Here is a 15,713-nt window from a genome sequence, read left to right on the forward strand (position 1 = left end):
ATCGCGCATACTAGCATGACATACAACTATGCATAGTGGTATCTAAAACAAACGTACGGAGTGACATGAGAAACGTAAACGTCCAAACAACTCTCCAATCCTCACATCTCAACTCTACAGAACAAGGATGGCACCAACAACACCAACAACCATCATGAATCCAGCACCAGCACGGCTAGCAGCACCCGTAAACTCCGCTGGCATAGAAGGGTAAGCGGAACCAACACCGGTGCCGGTAGGCATAGGTGCGTAGCTGCTGGCAGACCCGGCAGGCACGTAAGGTGCACCTCCAGCGCTGACCGTTGGGTAAGGAGCGGGGGTGTACGTGGGAACGGCGACCTTGGAGAGCGTGGACGTGACGCGGACGGTGCTGGTAACCTCCTGCTCGACAGGCTTCTTGGGGTACTCGGAAGCGATGGGAGCGGATGGGTAGCCAGCAGCGGCAGAGGAAGAAGCTGGCTTGGGTGCCTCAGGCACGGCTGGATATTCGGCAGCCTTGGAGGCTTCAGGAACGGCAGGGTAAGCCGGCATGGACCCCTGAGGAGCAGATGGGTACTCCGCAGCCTTGGAAGCTTCAGGGACGGATGGGTATTCAGCGGCCTTGGAGGAGTGGGGAGCGGCAGGGTACTCAGGCATCGATGCCTCAGGGACGGCAGGGTATGCGGGCTTGTCAGAGGACACTGGCTTGGCAGGGTAGTCCGCTGGGTATGCGACTGAAGGAGCGGACGATGGATATGCGGGCATGTCGGTAGGCGTGACGATGGGCTTGGTAAGAGTCACGGTAAGAGTGCTGGCAGTGTAAACACTGGTAGTCCAACCCTCAGGTACCTCAGCCGAGCCGGTGGGCTTCGCGGTGCACTTGGTGCAGACAGTCGTCCAGTATGTAGTGGTGACGGTAGTCAGACCAGTGGGGCAGACGTCGACGTAGGTAGCTACAAGATGTTAGCGAATGACCAGTGAATATTTGGGCTCTCTGTAAACTTACTGGTGATGACGGTGGCAGTAGTGGAGCCAGTAGGAACACTTGGGTACTCAGAGTACTCCGGCTTCTTCGTAACCGATGGAACGCTCTCGTAGCCGGTGCTGGAAACAGCATCGCTCTTGGAGCTCTCAGCGGGGTACTCGGGGTAGTCCACTCCGTTGCTCGCAGAGTAGGTCGACGTGGGATACACCGGGGTCGCAGTAGAGTAGACACCAGATGAGAAGACGACAGATGACATTGAGTAGACATCGCTGGAGCTAGCGCCAGTGGAGTATGCAACGCTCGAGGTGCTGCAAGAGGTCGAAGAGACACCTTCAGGGGTAGTCGCGGAGACAGTATCGGTGGGGTAGATGTCGCCTGGGGTAGTCGCAGAGATAGTGTCAGTCGGATAGATGTCGCTGGAGCTTGAGGCTGACGAGTAAATTCCACTGAAGGTAGAGGTCTCGCTTGGGAACGGAATGTAGACAGAGCTGCTAAGAGTCTCAGACGCGGAGATTGTGGCAACCGATGACGACTCGATATAGGTGCTGCTAACAGTCTCGATAGAGCTCGGGGTCTCAGTCGGGTAAGGCACGTAGACCGAGCTACCCTCCTTTGTGATAGAGATGGTGTCAATGGAAGACGACTCAATGATAGAGCTGCTGATGGTCTCAACAGAGCTGGCGGTCTCCGTTGGGTAAGGCACGTAGGCTGACTCGCTGCTAGAGACAGACGCGGAGATTGTTGCAATGGAAGATGGCTCGATCATGGTGCTGCTGACTGTCTCGGCGGAGCTGGCGCTCTTGGTAGAGACAGTCACGTAGGCTGAGCTGCTGCTGCTAGAAATCGAGCTGGAGGTGTCGTATACAGATGAAGAAGCCGCGCTCGATGTAGCGTAAGCGGAAGATGAGATCTTGCTGCTGGTGATCATGGTGCTGGGGGTAGGAGTGCTGGAAGAGATCTTGCTGCTCGAGACGAGAGTGGAGGACGAGACCTTGGTAGACGAGACCTTAGTGGACGAGGTCTTGGTAGAAGTAATAGGGGTGCTGGAGGACATCTTGGTGGATGAGGTCTTGGTAGAAGTAATAGGGGTGCTGGAGGACATCTTGGTGGATGAGGTCTTGGTTGAGATTGTTGAAGACCTGGTGCTGGAAGAAACGACAGGGTGGTATTTCTCAGAGAAGGTACCCTCGACTGCGTACTTCATCCAGGTACCGTAGGACTGACCGTACGTCGGGTTCCTCACTGAAACGGAAGCCTCCCAGAGCATTACACCGCCAAAGTTGGTGTTACCCTTGTACTTTGCAATCAAGATGTTCGCATCTTCAGGCTTGAGGTAGTCCTCCTTGTGGGTAGGGAGACCATCCTCACCTGCGGCCAGTCCAATGTAAAACTTGAGGTTGGGGTTCGCAGAGGCCCTGATCTCGGCGATCCATTTGTCAAAGGTGAAGGTGCTAGTTTTCTTGTCCTTGATATCCTGGACGGCTTGGGCGGCGGAGCAGATCCGAGTGTTGTAGAACTGAGTGAAGATAAAGTCGAAGGGAACGACCTTGAGGATTGGTGAGATCCTGACATCTGGGACGATGCACTGGGGAGCGGCAGAGAGAAGCATCTTCGAGTTGCTCTTGACGTACTTGCCAAAGACGTCGTAGTTCTTGTAGATGTACTCATCTGAGGGCATGTCGTAGGTTTGTGCTTCGAGATCGAGGTCAAAACCGTCAACGACCGCATCGCCGAAAGGACGAGGTCTGCCGGCTGCCTTCCAGGCAGCGGTGGGAGGGCCATAGGCTTTGATCAGGAACTCTGCGGTCCACTGAGCGACTTCAGGGGATGGCAGATAGTAGTTCGTGGGCCAACCACCACCGAGAGAGAGCATGACCTTCTTGCCGCTCTTCTGGCAAGCAGTGATAGCTTCTCCGATGCCAGGGCATGAGCTGTAAAGCTTGCTATCCTGCTTCAAGACTGGGTCGTAGTATACTTCGCTACCGCACGCGTTGGCATGGTTGCTTCCTGGGTAAGAGCCTACTACCGAAGGGAATGCGTTGATGACTGTAGTTTAATACTATTAGTATTGTTTACCAGTCGATAGAAGAACTCTGATCCACTAAGCAAGAGTTATCATCACTTACAGCCAATGTTGACAATATCGATGTTAGGATCAGCGCAGACTTCGGACAGTGGAATCTGAGCGTTTCCTTGTCCCCAGTACATGGCAATGTTTGTTTTAGCGCCATTGTTGAAAGCCGCAGAGACACCAGAGGCAAGAAGCCCAGCTGCAAAAGCAGCGCGAGTGAAGGTTGAGGGAGACATGATTATAGGATTAACAGTACAAGCAACGATATGCAATTTTCAATGATAGGACGGCCGGTGGCCAGTAAAGATCGTGATGAGCGGACTCAACGAAAGGACGCAAGCAAAAATGCTGCAATTAGGATGTAGTCTCGAAAGAGTGACTTGACGACGGACTGGAAAGCAGTGCGACTGACGACGAGAAAAGAAGACATGGGAGATTGCGCTATATCTAGTCTTGGCCCGCAAGGCTGTACCTGCATGAGTGAGATGGGACGGACGCCGGCTGTGCCGTTTAGCAGCATGAAGCCATCGTACAGAATGAGACGGTATCGTGTAGCTGCAGGAACAGGACGACGGGTCCCGAAGTTCCATGCCATTGGCAGAGGTACCTGAATCCTAACCGCTTCCGGTCTGAGTATGGTAGGGCGTCCAACTGTACCTGCGCCTGGGCGAGCGCTAAGCATAAACATGGCTTTTAAAACGCTTCCATGTGACGCCTTACCCTAGCTTCAAGACCGGTGAATGGGCCGTGTCTAAGTGTCGATAGCATCAATCTCGGTTAAATCGTAGAGAGGGTTCCTTTGAGCGTCAGCAAGAGGAAGGAGGGTAAGTGATGCCTGGAGGCACGGCTCAAGACGGTCAGTCGGTCCAGCGTCCCGGTGGCGTGGTTGTTTATCGTTCCATCATACAGGCTGGCACATGAAGCCAACAACCTTTGCCTCGTGGTGATATCACATCTTGCGGTAGATCGGCAGTGCCGGTTGAGTTGACTAGAGAACGGTATGGTACCACAACGACCTCCTGAATATGCAGTTGGCACAATGTAAGCACCGGGTACTTGGGTGGCTGCCTGCAGGAATCTTCTCGTGGCGGCATGAGTGCAGTGGTTTCATCCCGATGGGGAAACGGGTCCGAGGAAAATGGTGTTGGTTGTGATTGAAAAGGTGTCGGCTACGGGCCAAACGATGGTTAAGTCAGGGGCACCGAGCGTTAACCATGCCCTATCGAGACAGGCCCTTTCAGCCCTGTCAGAATCGCATCCTTCACCGAGCGTCTCTTCCTTCGTCCGCCTCTCGTCTGGCAAGGGCACCAGATGACACAAATACACGATATGCTCGAGCGCTCTAGCCCTGCTGCTCCAGGCGATCCCTTCGAATATCGTATTGAATGCCTGACGTTCCTTTGCCGTCTACTGTGCCAGCCAAGACTGACGACAGGTTATTCTTGGTGGAGACGGGTGGTGGGTCTAGCCTCGGACTAGATTTTCCCGCGGGAGATTCGCGACAAACGCTACCCATCGAATTCGCGAGAACGACACGTCCGAGAGGCTAGCACACGCGCTGCTATGGGACCCATGGTTTGAGGACAACGGGAGCTATCGAAAGCGCAGAGCAACGACAACTGTAACGTGAAGACTTGTCGTGCTCTGACTCATCTGCAGTGCCGACGTTCCGTCATCATGAGTCTGCACCCTCGGAGGATGTAACCTCAAGGCGAGCACATCTCCGCAGACTGCCGGTCGAGGAGGCTGGAGTTAGAGTGCGTGCATATTGCATTGAGTGTGTCTTTGTGCGCTCTTGCGTAAATATGATACATGCTGCGAGCAGTCCAGGGACTGCGGTGGGTTGCGCAATCGGTGCGAGCCCTGGAGATGATGTGCAGACCCGTAGTGGGTGCTGGTGCAAATCATAAGCCGGCGTTCGCCGATCCTTACCTAGATGTCAAGATACGACCACACGGGCAAACTCTTTACGAGCTTAAGTGGACTTCACATCGCCTTTGAACACGCTAATCTAATGAGTTTGGTGGTATTAACTTTGCATATCTATTAGTTCTAGTCATGAACAAGAAAAGTCGTGGGTCTCCTACGCGCTCTCCCAATCTGTGCCTCAACAGCACCCATTCTCCACCAGCCAGCAGTTGACAGCTCTACACTTGTTATATCCCTCATACGACGACAGCAAAGCGACTCCGCTGTCGCAACGTCTTGCCAAACCTGTACAGCGCAAATATGCCCAGCGAGCACAGCACCATACACCCTGCCAGCAAACTCACACCACCATCGATCCCAATACCCTGGAACATGGGCCTTGCGAATAGGATCGCCGCAAACGCAAACGCGCTTCTGCTCAGACTGTTGGCGCTGAAGATGCTGGCTGCGTATGTCGGGTAAATGTTGGGAATGTAGAGCAGGACACTCTGGGCGATGAAGTAAATGCCAAAACATGTAAGACTGAGGCCAATGGTAGGCACCATCCAATGGACTGAGGGTCTGGAAGCCCATGCAAAGATGAACAGGCCCACTGCGATGAGGGGACTGGCCACCATACCGGGCCAAAGATGGTTCTCGAGTTCGCCGAACGTCCCATTCATAAGGCGTGGGAAAACGCGGTATTTGAGGTATAGCACGTGAGCGGCAAAGGCGGAAAGACAGGCTGGAAGGATGCAGAGGAAGATGAGGCCTGTGGACTCGGCGTTGAATCCGTAGTAGACGGGATACACGAGAGGTAAAGACTAAGATGGACGTGTCAGCAGTGTTGTCTGTGGTCTGACCAAGGCGGGTACTCACCTCGAAGAACGAGTAGTAGATGCCGTAGCATAAGCCCATGTACACCGTGGTGAACAAGATAGCAGGATCAAGGGCGTTAATCTCCCAGGGCTTGACAAGCGCGTCGAACAGTAAGCTGCTAACTTTCATGTCCCTCTGCTTTCGCTCCGAGGCTGACATCAGTTCTTGGTTTCCGGTATCCTCTCGCATGCGCTTTGCTTTGTAGTACAGGATGGTGGGCCCGGAGCTCTCTGGCAAGATCAATAGTATGGCGAGGTATACGGGACCGGCAATGATGAGCAGCTCCCAGCTAGAGAAGCGCCAGCCCAAGTCCTTGACAGCATATGAAGATAGAGTCGGGCCTAGCGCTGGTCCCAAGGTTGCGACGGCAGCCCATAGGGCGACAGCGAATGGGAACTCGGCCATGGTCCAGATGTCGCCGAGAGACGCACCAGCAGTGGCGAGACAGGGTGAGGCCATGACTAAACGTGAAGTGCAAAGTCAGTATGTTTTTCACAAGCAACTCGAAAGGAGTCTTGCTTACATCCCAAGAGGAAACGCAGTATCATCAGACCAGCGAAGTTGTCCACCAGCGCGGTTGGTATGCACAAGATGATGAAGAAGAAACCAGATATCGCATACGGAGGGTTCCTGCCTATAGCCGGTACTTCGGATAGCGGCGAGAAGAGCAGACATCCGATACCATAGCCCAGCACGTAGAGCGCAATGCCCAGCGAGGCAGAAACATGGCTGACATCGAACTTGTCCATGACAGCTTGTTGTGAGGACGTGTATATCGAGGAGCCGACGTACACGGCGAAGGTGTAGACGCAGAGTAGGACAGTCACAAGTATCTTGTGGGATTGAGGCCAGTTCTGAGGATTGCTTGGGTCGTTCGGTCCACTCCAATCGACAAGCGTGGTCTGATGCTGCTTAAGCTCTGCTCCAACAGCCGCATCTGTGACGACCTCTTCTTTTGGGAAGGGAAGATCGTCGGTAGATGATGAAGCAGATATTGGCTTTGCCGTTGTGCGGGCATAATCGAATTTGCGATGCTTGATGTAATGAGCTAGGGTCCCAACGCTAGAATGTTTGAAGAGGTATGACATTTTGGCGATGTTATTGTAGAGTTTGTAGGATCGGAAGGAGACACTAGAGGGGACAGAGAAGAGGTGTACAGCTAGTAGTCGCGACCCCGGAGTGTCAGACCAGGAAAAGACAAGAGGTCCCTAAGGGAATCGAGCTTGTAGGACAAATGGCTGAAACGTGGTGATGCTGTACTGGCACCGAGAGCCTCCTTGGGCTTATATCGTCCATCCGGGCTATCACATTAACTCCATGTCTTACATGCCTTGTCCGAAGGTTTGTCAGACTCCGTTGCCCATCAAGAAGGTGTGGCTCTTGGCACAAGAAAACAACAAAGTCCCACAATATGTCAGCGGAGTCAGAGACGGATATGCCATGCTGTTCGCGAATGTCTCCGGTAGCTCCTGAAGCAGTCCCACTCCACATGGGTAAGTCTTACCCTCCATAACGTACCGGTAGGTTATAGGACAGAATGCAGGGAGTCCTTGTCCGACCCAATATTCTCAGTGTTGCGACTCGTCCACTTCTCTTCTGACAGTAGTTCAACGAGTGTGCGTGTGGTATTAGCGGAGTAAGCGGACATAAAACGTGATCGGATGTAAGATCTGATGATTCACCAGCCAATGACTGCAACATGTGTATGGCAAGTAGATAGCAGCCTCTCGTCCTAGCGGACGGACGTGCGGAGAGGTCCGAGATGTGTTTGTTTGGTACGTAGGATCGGTGTGATACAAGCCAGATAAGCCAATGCATTACACGAAGAGGGTACCCCACCGACGAGTCCCTAGGCTATCCGGTCGCGATGCTTGTGCAAAAGCAACGCGAAGGCGCAATCAGCACTCGAGAGATCGCCAAAGCATGTTTGGTAAAGTGTTAGTGTGAACGTTTTGGCGATGATCTTTCGGACGAAAAATGTCGAAGGTATTCGTCGAAGTCACAGAAAGTCTCCGACATTTGTAAGTTGGTCCCGTGTGCTGTGTGTGCAAATAATCGGCGCCAGTGCGGCTGACAAAAAAAAAGGCTGAACCATCGAATGTCGCCATGTGAGGTGGCTGTCTGCAGTTTCTCCTATTCGTCGAAAAGCCAGATTCCGTCTAAATGATGTAAGCAACGAGGCGTCTTATCGTAGACTCACACATGCATAAACTTTATACGCTAGAACAACCCTACTATGCTTGCTCTTGAAGTGATAACCCAGTTACATTTACCTTGAGCAGAGCTATTGATTGGGGTGCTTATGTGATGACGATCGACGGTTTTACTAAGCAGTATCGCCTATACAGTGCCCGTGCGCGTGACGAGCCACTTCGCGTGACGAGCCACTTCACGTAACGAGCTACTTTTTACATATAAATCTCTAATATTAAAGTAGGTATAACTTCTCTAGTATTTAGTATTTTAAAAAAACTTCTAATACTAAAGTTATAGAGAAATATAAGCTCTATAAATCTAGAGTTTTGCTTTTTTAAATTTCTATAATATAAGCTTTTTTTCCTAAAAAGTCTAAAATTAAGTACTTTAATATTACTACTTCTAAAGTCTATAAAGTAAAGCTTTAATTTCTCTTTAACTTTGGTGTTAGAGATTTTTAAAAAAATTAAGTATTAGAGAAGTTATTAAAGATTTTAAATCTTTTACTTTTAAAGAAACGTGTTTTCTTAATAACTTCTTTAATACTTAATTTTTTAAAAAATCTCTAATGCTAAAGCTAAAGAGAAATTAAGGCTTTACGTTATAGACTTTAGAAGTAGCTATATTAAAGTACTTATTTTTAGACTTCTTCAAAAAAAAAGCTTATATTATAGAAATTTAAAAAAGTAAAATTCTAGATTTATAGAACTTATATATCTCTATAACTTTAGTATTAGAAGTTTTTTAAAATACTAAGTATTAGAGAAGTTATACCTACTTTAATATTAGAGATTTATATATAAAAAGTAGCTCGTTACGCGAACTAGCTCGTTACGCGCACAGGCACTGTAGACTAGCGCCTCGGCTACTCGAGGTTCTGACATGTCTGGGACGATGAGGCGTGGAGCAAAGAAGCCATCCAATTTGTGGATCTTCTTTTTCGGAGGCAGGAGGCTTGCTCCTGTTAGAGGGCGTAGGCCTTGAGCACGGAACTAACGGTACGGCCAACAGCCGCGTTTTGCCTGTCTCTCTTCGTTCTGTATGCAAAGTCGATGCAATCGTGATTGGGCGCGAGCCTGAGCCTCCCGCACAGCCGCCAGTTGCAGCGCCGTCCACCACTGTACTTTCTCCGCCCATCTTCTCTTTACCAGCACTTTTGATCTTACAGACTGTACTAACAACCAACATCGCGAGCCAAATCTTCAGACATGACTGGGCGGACCCGCTCACGGTGCAGCCGGAACAGAATCGTCGCGCCGTCCTCTACACACGCACAACATTGCGCAGCGTGCGCTTTACTTGACCATCGGCATATAGTCGAACATTTTCTCAATCCAAGTCTACGAGCGCCAAAATACTCACAACTATGGTCTTTGTATTACAGCTTACGCATTAGGCTTGCATTGTTCTGGCTCGTGTGATTGTAGCAGTTGCACAGCCTCATTGTTGATCCTTTCCATCTAGACTAACCAATCCTATTCTGAACAGCCATTGGTTTCCACCAGAAGCCAAGTATATGCGTGTGTGGCGCGCGTAAGGCTGATTTGTGCTGGAGCTGAAGACGCGGGGTTCCAAGGCAGACGCGCAGATTAACGCATCGAGCGCGCAGTCTGGTTAGTAGCAGCCCAAACCACGTTAACTTCTTCATCAACACGATCTCCATTAAAATCTACTTCTCGCAATTGTAAATTCCTGACTCCGCTCGATCGCAAGCATACTCGACAACGATCATGGGTCTATAGAATACTACCAGTACGACAAATTTCTTCCAAAACCGACCCCATCAGAAGCCCGAACTGTAGAGGCACGACTATCTCCAACGCCACTGCCCCCATAGCATCATCCAGCTACTCATCTAGCTTACACAGGGCCAATTCTTTTCAGTCACAAGATGAAGAGAATCTTGATAGATGAGAAGAGAAGGATGAAAGATAGGCGACGCAGGACGAGGCTAACGCAAGGTGACATGGTACTTATCCGGGAGATGGATCCAAACAGACCAGAGATCGCTCACAAAGCAAGTGAACAGGTGTCGGTGGGGGATTTTAGTGACTCTATGTCAACGTCGTCGAAAGAAGATTTTCTAGGGAGGAAGGTCAATGAAAACGTCAAACATTTGTCAGGCACTGGGAAAAAAGTGAATAATTCGGTAGTGGACACGGGGACCATACAGACTGAGACTGAAGAAGTTCACCATGAGTCTCCTAAGGAACCCGTTGCGCCACTCAAGGGTATCCTTCGCAGGCCCACCAAAAAGTTCCCGGAGGATCCTGTGCCTATCCGCGAGGGAGTTGCACCTGCCTCGATGGGAAAGGACATTCCCGTCGGATCTCGCTGGACAAGAATTGATCGTCGCCTGGTTAACCCTGAAGCTTTGGAGGAAGCTAAGGAGCGTTTCGAAGAGCGCATGGATTGCGTGATAGTTCTGCGTGTCTTAACTAAGCATGAGATACAGAAGCTTGCCGATCGTACAAAGGAAATCCGGGAAGCACGGGAGGATGCATCTATTGCTACGGATTCGAAAAATAGTAGTGGAGTGGGTGTGGATACAAATTTCACGACATCTGAATCATCAAAGCCATTTACTCAACCAAGGTTGGCAATGACCCGTGGCCGACAAGCCACTCACGACTTCCGAAGCCCATATGATCCATACGTAAGAGAGGCTCCCACAAATAGTTATTACTCAAGAGCGGCGATGAGAGGACTGACGGGCTCTGAGATGGGTGGTCTGGTTCGCTTTCTATCACAATCGAGGTCACCTCCCCCCGTCGACCTGCAATTCGGAGATTTGGATCAGAATGACCAGGATATCCATGAATCTCCAGAAGTTCCTGGTGAGCTTCCGCGGGACTCAGGTCTATCACAAATTGGCCATACTCACGATAAGCTCTACGAGGAAAGAGTAAACAACAATAATTCGGAAGGCAATGCGCCTACACCAGGTACCCATGAAGCCAGTGTTCAGCAGTCGTCAGAGCGGTTTCAAACCGTTAGTGAAGAATGCTTTGACCATGATGAAGAGCATCGTATGGCGGCAGACGAAGCTGAGCGTGCTGCTGAAGAACTTGAGACAGCGACCCGACAGGCTTCTTCCTCTTCCGTGGCCTTACGTGCTAAAGAGGAAGCTGAGGCAAGTCCTAGACGGGGCATAGGTAGTCTAGGTAAGAAGATGGCGAAGCTGAGGCGTATGGAAGAGGCTCAGGAAAAGAAGGAGAGTGACGAGAAGCGACGTGACGAGAAGGAGCGGCTCGAGCGTGAAGCTATAGAAGCCGCGGAAGCCGCTGAGCCTCAAAATCTCAATAAGATATTCGGGCAAGCAATGGGTATGGTCCTTGAGGATCAGAACTTCATGCAGATACTCAAAGCACCTTTTGACCCTGAAGACTTCACACCGGAAGACGATCTGCCATGGTCTTCAGAGAATACAAGGATGGATTTTGACGAGACACAGTTCGAAAATTCGGGAGAAGATAACGAGGGCGTTGAAGAAGATAGTAGTTCCTCTGATGACAACACTATGGATGACACAGCTCCAAACACCTGTGGCTCTATCGCCAACTGGTTGAAAAATACACTTGCCGACGAAATTTCAGATGAGAGATTTGAGTGGGATTACAGCGCCAGCGCGTCAGGGCCATCTTCTTACGCAGCATCGGTTGCCTCGGTCTTTTCGGTGGCATCTCTAGCATCATCGGCATCAGACATATCAAAGGGCAGTGGTTATTCTGCAGTTCAGATTGCAACAGCTACGAAGGTGTTACTCTCTATTTTCTACGAAGACGAAGCACTACTGTCGCTGTACACGCGCGCTATAGAAGCACAGAACATCGGACCCGAAAGACTCCAGAGAAATCTACGCCGACTGTTTCGAGCGTACGCAACCCTTTTAGAAAGCGAAGCGACGGAGAGACTAGAGCATCTCGCATCGCGGCTTGTGCGTGCAAAATCGGCTGCTCTAGCAAAATCTATCGTTGAGAAACTGCAAAACGACCGTATAAGCGCAGAGTTGTCTCCCAGCGAAGGCAACAATGAGAGTTCTGAAGAGGAAGATGATGGTGCTAGTTCGCGCCCGGTCAATGAAGACGCCTTCGAGGATCTGGTGACCTTTCGACAGTTCCTAGTCGAGAGTGAAGCATTCAAAACATTTCATAATCAACTACAAGCTTTTGTGGTACCGAATCAACCACAGGCAGGTCGGACTGAGACAGTGGCAGAGGAAGCGTTGGATAGCGACGGAGATATTGGCAAGAGTGACGTCTCCAGGCCACCGGCTCAGTCCAAGACGATACCGACCTGGCACGAACGCTTCAAAGATGTTGGTGAAGTCTTGAGCATGCTTCACGTCGAAGCATTTACACGTCTTGTTGTTACTATCGCTCTCCATCTGAATATGGATACTTTACTCCTTGCCAGAGACCGTCTGCTAGTACCAATGGGGCTTCTCGAGCCAGCGTTGGAGCAAAACAAGACTCGCTTGCGCTGGCGATGTGTAAGTTTTTCCTGACCGAAATATAACAGAGGAAAAAATGCTGAACGCTTCGCAGAGATGTGGTGACCCCATGTACAGCGACATGATAGAGCTTCGCGAAGGCGGCATAGCTAAACTGATGAACAACATGCAACGTTCCTCCGGTATCAAGGTGCAAGCAACAGCATACAGCCAGCAACCCCGCAACCAGCAGTACATCGTACCTCGTCCCGACCGATGGCTCCGGAACGCAGTCACCAAAATAGCAACAGCTTTTGGATCGTCATCCAAGTCATCATCAACTTGCCTACCACAACACAACGTGCCATGCGCGACTACTTCCTCCTCAACACCCAGTCCCACCGCAGCACAAAAAGCAGTCCTATACCTATCCATGTGTATGCACCGCACCCGCCGCCGCAAGATCATCCACCAACCCCGCGTCGACCACCTCACCACCGACCGAACCCTCTTGACCTTTTTACAAGACCAATACACCTCCCACCGCGGCCGCTTCCTCACCTTCGCGCGCCTAAAATCCGTCGAGAAAATAACCTTCATCAAGTTCCGACTCCCCACGGGCGGAAGCGTCGACGTGCTGCGCTGCATCTCCGATTCTCCAGATCGTTGTGTCTGTATTCCTCCTCCGCGGACTGCTGGCGGAGAGTATGATTATGCGCCCAGTCCGCCGGAGACACATCCACCGATTGCGCCGGAGTACTTGGCCAGTCTGCTGACGTGTATGGGGGATGTTGGGGAGAATGATTATTGGATTCGTGATCAGTTGCCGAAACGCACGTGTGGGAAACTTCAGGGTCGGGATGGGAAGCCGGCAGTAGGATGGGGCATCTACTTTGTTGAAGGCTGGGATCGTGAGATCATCTCTCTACTTGTTCTCTTCGTCTTTGTCCTTGCAAGTTTGCTTTTTGGCGTTCTCTGGTGGAAGTTCCAGTTTGACCTGCAAGGCGGATTTGGTGTCTCTGCATATATGATGGCCGTGTGTACGATCCTCATTTCCGTGGTTGTTACGCGGTTGGAGAACAAGGGATAAAGGGTAGTTGTAAGATATTGAGTATGTTGTACGAAAAATGTCAGAATTGGATGATTCATATTGATTCATATCGATATATGCAAAGCTATCCAAACCCCTCGAGCCACATAGGGCCAAATCCATAACAATGCTACAAAAACAAACGCCATTGGGGTATATGTAGTACCCAGATGATTCCCGCAAAGATGGTCGTACATGTCATTAGAGAACTCATGCGTTCTTGCTTCCACGATACGTTTCAAAACGTCTCAAAACACGCCGTGCCTTTGTCCTCAGACTTAGACGCGCGACCTGAATGGCTCATAAGCCGTGGGCTGACCCATCTTGGGCGGGTCCTGCTGGCTCTTGGGCCAACTTGACATCTGGTGGCCACTCTGGCCAAAAGCCGGGCTAGCAACCCTCTCGTATGTGTAAGGAGTCTTCTCGACAACCATCTTCTTGTGGCCGCTCTTTCCGCTGCAGCAGCACACGCTAATGAGCCAGAAGAAGCCAGAGCCGATGGAGAAGGCGACGGCGAGCCAGAGAACGGAGAGCATCTGGCTGCCCATGGAGGAACCGATGTTGTAGGGTTCGAGGACGGTTTTGAAAACACCGGTGATGGTGCCGTAAATTGCTGTTGCAGTTGCGGCGGCGAGGATGGCGAAAATGGTTTGTGCCTGTGTGGTGTTAGAATGCGATTGAGTAGAGGGAAAAAAAGGGAAAGACTCACAGTAGAGATAACAGTGGTAACAAGGCTACCCCATCTCGAAAAGATGGCAAAGAAGCCCACAATAAACTCCACAGCCGTAAGAACGAGTGTGATGACAAAAGCCCAGTTCATCCAGCCAGCAGCCTTCTTGTACGCGTTCATGCCGCTGTCGTACTTGTCACCAAGAACTTCCTGGATGTTGGTGTTGTTCATCTGCCAGATCTCAAGGGGATCAAAGTGGAACTGAAACTTGCGCGCAGAGCAGTATGTGATGGTCTCCTTGCCCGATTCCGCATCGCGATCGCCCTCGCAGTACGAGAAGAGGCCGACTTGGTAGAAGTCCTTGAGTTCTTTCGAGGAGAGCTTGCCGTTTAGGGCGGAGAGGAAGTCTTTTGCGGCGTCGGGTGTGATGCCCTCGGGGATCTTGTCGGCGATGGTATCAGGGTCGGTTGTGATATTTCCAGTATTTGCCTGTATCGTGTGTGTTAGATAAGTAGGCTTGTAGGTTTGGGGTGAGGCATACCTTGAAGAAGTATAGATCGCGCCCCAGGGCTGTTGCTGGTGCTTTGTTGCCCGACCATGGCGTTTGGCCAAGCATGACGATGACGAAGCATACCAAAGATGCAAGGGTAAGGCACATGGGCGTGAGGATACACGCGAAGCGCCCAACTTTGCCCATATTTGCGGTGGTTGTGTTTGTTGTTGTTGTTGTTGTGGCGGTGGTGGTGGTATACCAAGCAAGGCTGACTGATGTCACAGGAAGCAGGTGTCAATTGACAAGCGGGAAGTAGCGATCGTGGTTAGGTTGCCCGTGGAGATGAGTCGGCGAACGAGGCTATACGTCAAACGACAAAAGGATAAATGTGTGACAATGTGCGGGTCGCCACGAGCTTTTGTATAAACTGCGAACTGCCTCAAAACACGCAGCTGAAATGCGCAAGGCGATGTGCCCAGGCGAAGGGGGCTGAGTGGCCACACAGCTGGGGGACTAGCGGTCTGTGCGGGGCGGGATCTAAGTGGCGGATCCTGGGTTAGCCTTCACCAGCCTCAGTGGGCTTGCGACGAATATGGAGCTTGGTGGGTTAAGACACTAAGAGTGCTGACTGACACCGCTATGCTGTGTAGGATAAGGACATGTGTGCTGTTGGCAAACGCAGAAGCACTGCCGAGATGTGAGCGCGTTGCTGGGCCTGAGTACGGTGGTATATCGGGCTTGAGGACATGCAGTGCCATCGGAGTACTGCTTTCACAGTCACCGTAATAACATGTTCCCCTCGCAATCTCTCGCCATCCCGTTCTTATCTCGTCTGTCCTCCAAGACTACCCTAAGCATACACACGATTATCACAGCACAAATCCTCATATAGGCGTTTCAGCTCTCCAGGAAACCGTCAGCTCGGCGCAACCCCACCCGACACGTCTCCAGCCTAGACTGCTCCCAAGGCAGTGGTGTCTGGTAATTGTGCGAAGTACTGCCGTCGTTCT

The 15,713-nt window shown here is 51.0% G+C and overlaps 4 protein-coding genes across 4 annotated transcripts; 1 reads left to right on the forward strand and 3 right to left on the reverse strand.

Annotated features, from left to right (window-relative positions):
• Positions 1-114: 114 nt before the first annotated feature.
• ACET3X_004808 (uncharacterized protein) lies at positions 115-3,271 on the reverse strand (the record flags this gene model as incomplete). Its single annotated transcript, XM_069450944.1, has 3 exons — positions 115-932; positions 986-3,010; positions 3,091-3,271. 3 exons carry the CDS (start codon positions 3,269-3,271, stop codon positions 115-117), a joined length of 3,024 nt encoding a protein of 1,007 aa, XP_069306852.1.
• Positions 3,272-5,200: 1,929 nt separating this feature from the next.
• ACET3X_004809 (uncharacterized protein) lies at positions 5,201-6,910 on the reverse strand (the record flags this gene model as incomplete). The annotated part of the gene is made up of 3 exons (XM_069450945.1): positions 5,201-5,767; positions 5,823-6,283; positions 6,346-6,910. 3 exons carry the CDS (start codon positions 6,908-6,910, stop codon positions 5,201-5,203), a joined length of 1,593 nt encoding a protein of 530 aa, XP_069306853.1.
• A 2,760-nt stretch (positions 6,911-9,670) lies between these two features.
• ACET3X_004810 (uncharacterized protein) lies at positions 9,671-13,540 on the forward strand (the record flags this gene model as incomplete). The annotated part of the gene is made up of 2 exons (XM_069450946.1): positions 9,671-12,510; positions 12,566-13,540. The coding sequence occupies exons 1-2, from the start codon at positions 9,910-9,912 to the stop codon at positions 13,538-13,540; spliced, it is 3,576 nt and encodes a 1,191-aa protein (XP_069306854.1). The 5' UTR covers positions 9,671-9,909.
• A 69-nt stretch (positions 13,541-13,609) lies between these two features.
• ACET3X_004811 (uncharacterized protein) lies at positions 13,610-15,149 on the reverse strand. The gene is made up of 3 exons (XM_069450947.1): positions 14,752-15,149; positions 14,250-14,699; positions 13,610-14,196 (listed from the first exon to the last, which is right to left on the reverse strand). Exons 1-3 carry the CDS (start codon positions 14,905-14,907, stop codon positions 13,819-13,821), a joined length of 984 nt encoding a protein of 327 aa, XP_069306855.1. The 5' UTR covers positions 14,908-15,149; the 3' UTR covers positions 13,610-13,818.
• Positions 15,150-15,713: the final 564 nt, after the last annotated feature.

The sequence above is a fragment of the Alternaria dauci genome, chromosome 4 (assembly GCF_042100115.1).
Source record: "Alternaria dauci strain A2016 chromosome 4, whole genome shotgun sequence".
NCBI classification, from domain to species: domain Eukaryota; kingdom Fungi; phylum Ascomycota; class Dothideomycetes; order Pleosporales; family Pleosporaceae; genus Alternaria; species Alternaria dauci.

Bases quoted from the DNA above. Each gene is read 5' to 3' on its own strand.
- ACET3X_004811 (XM_069450947.1), bottom strand. From the start codon at position 14,907: ATGGGCAAAGTTGGGCGCTTCGCGTGTATCCTCACGCCCATGTGCCTT. The intron at 14,700-14,751 runs GTATGCCTCACC...CACACGATACAG, and splicing joins GCGATCTATACTTCTTCAAG to GCAAATACTGGAAATATCAC. The intron at 14,197-14,249 runs GTGAGTCTTTCC...AACACCACACAG, and splicing joins TTACCACTGTTATCTCTACT to GCACAAACCATTTTCGCCAT.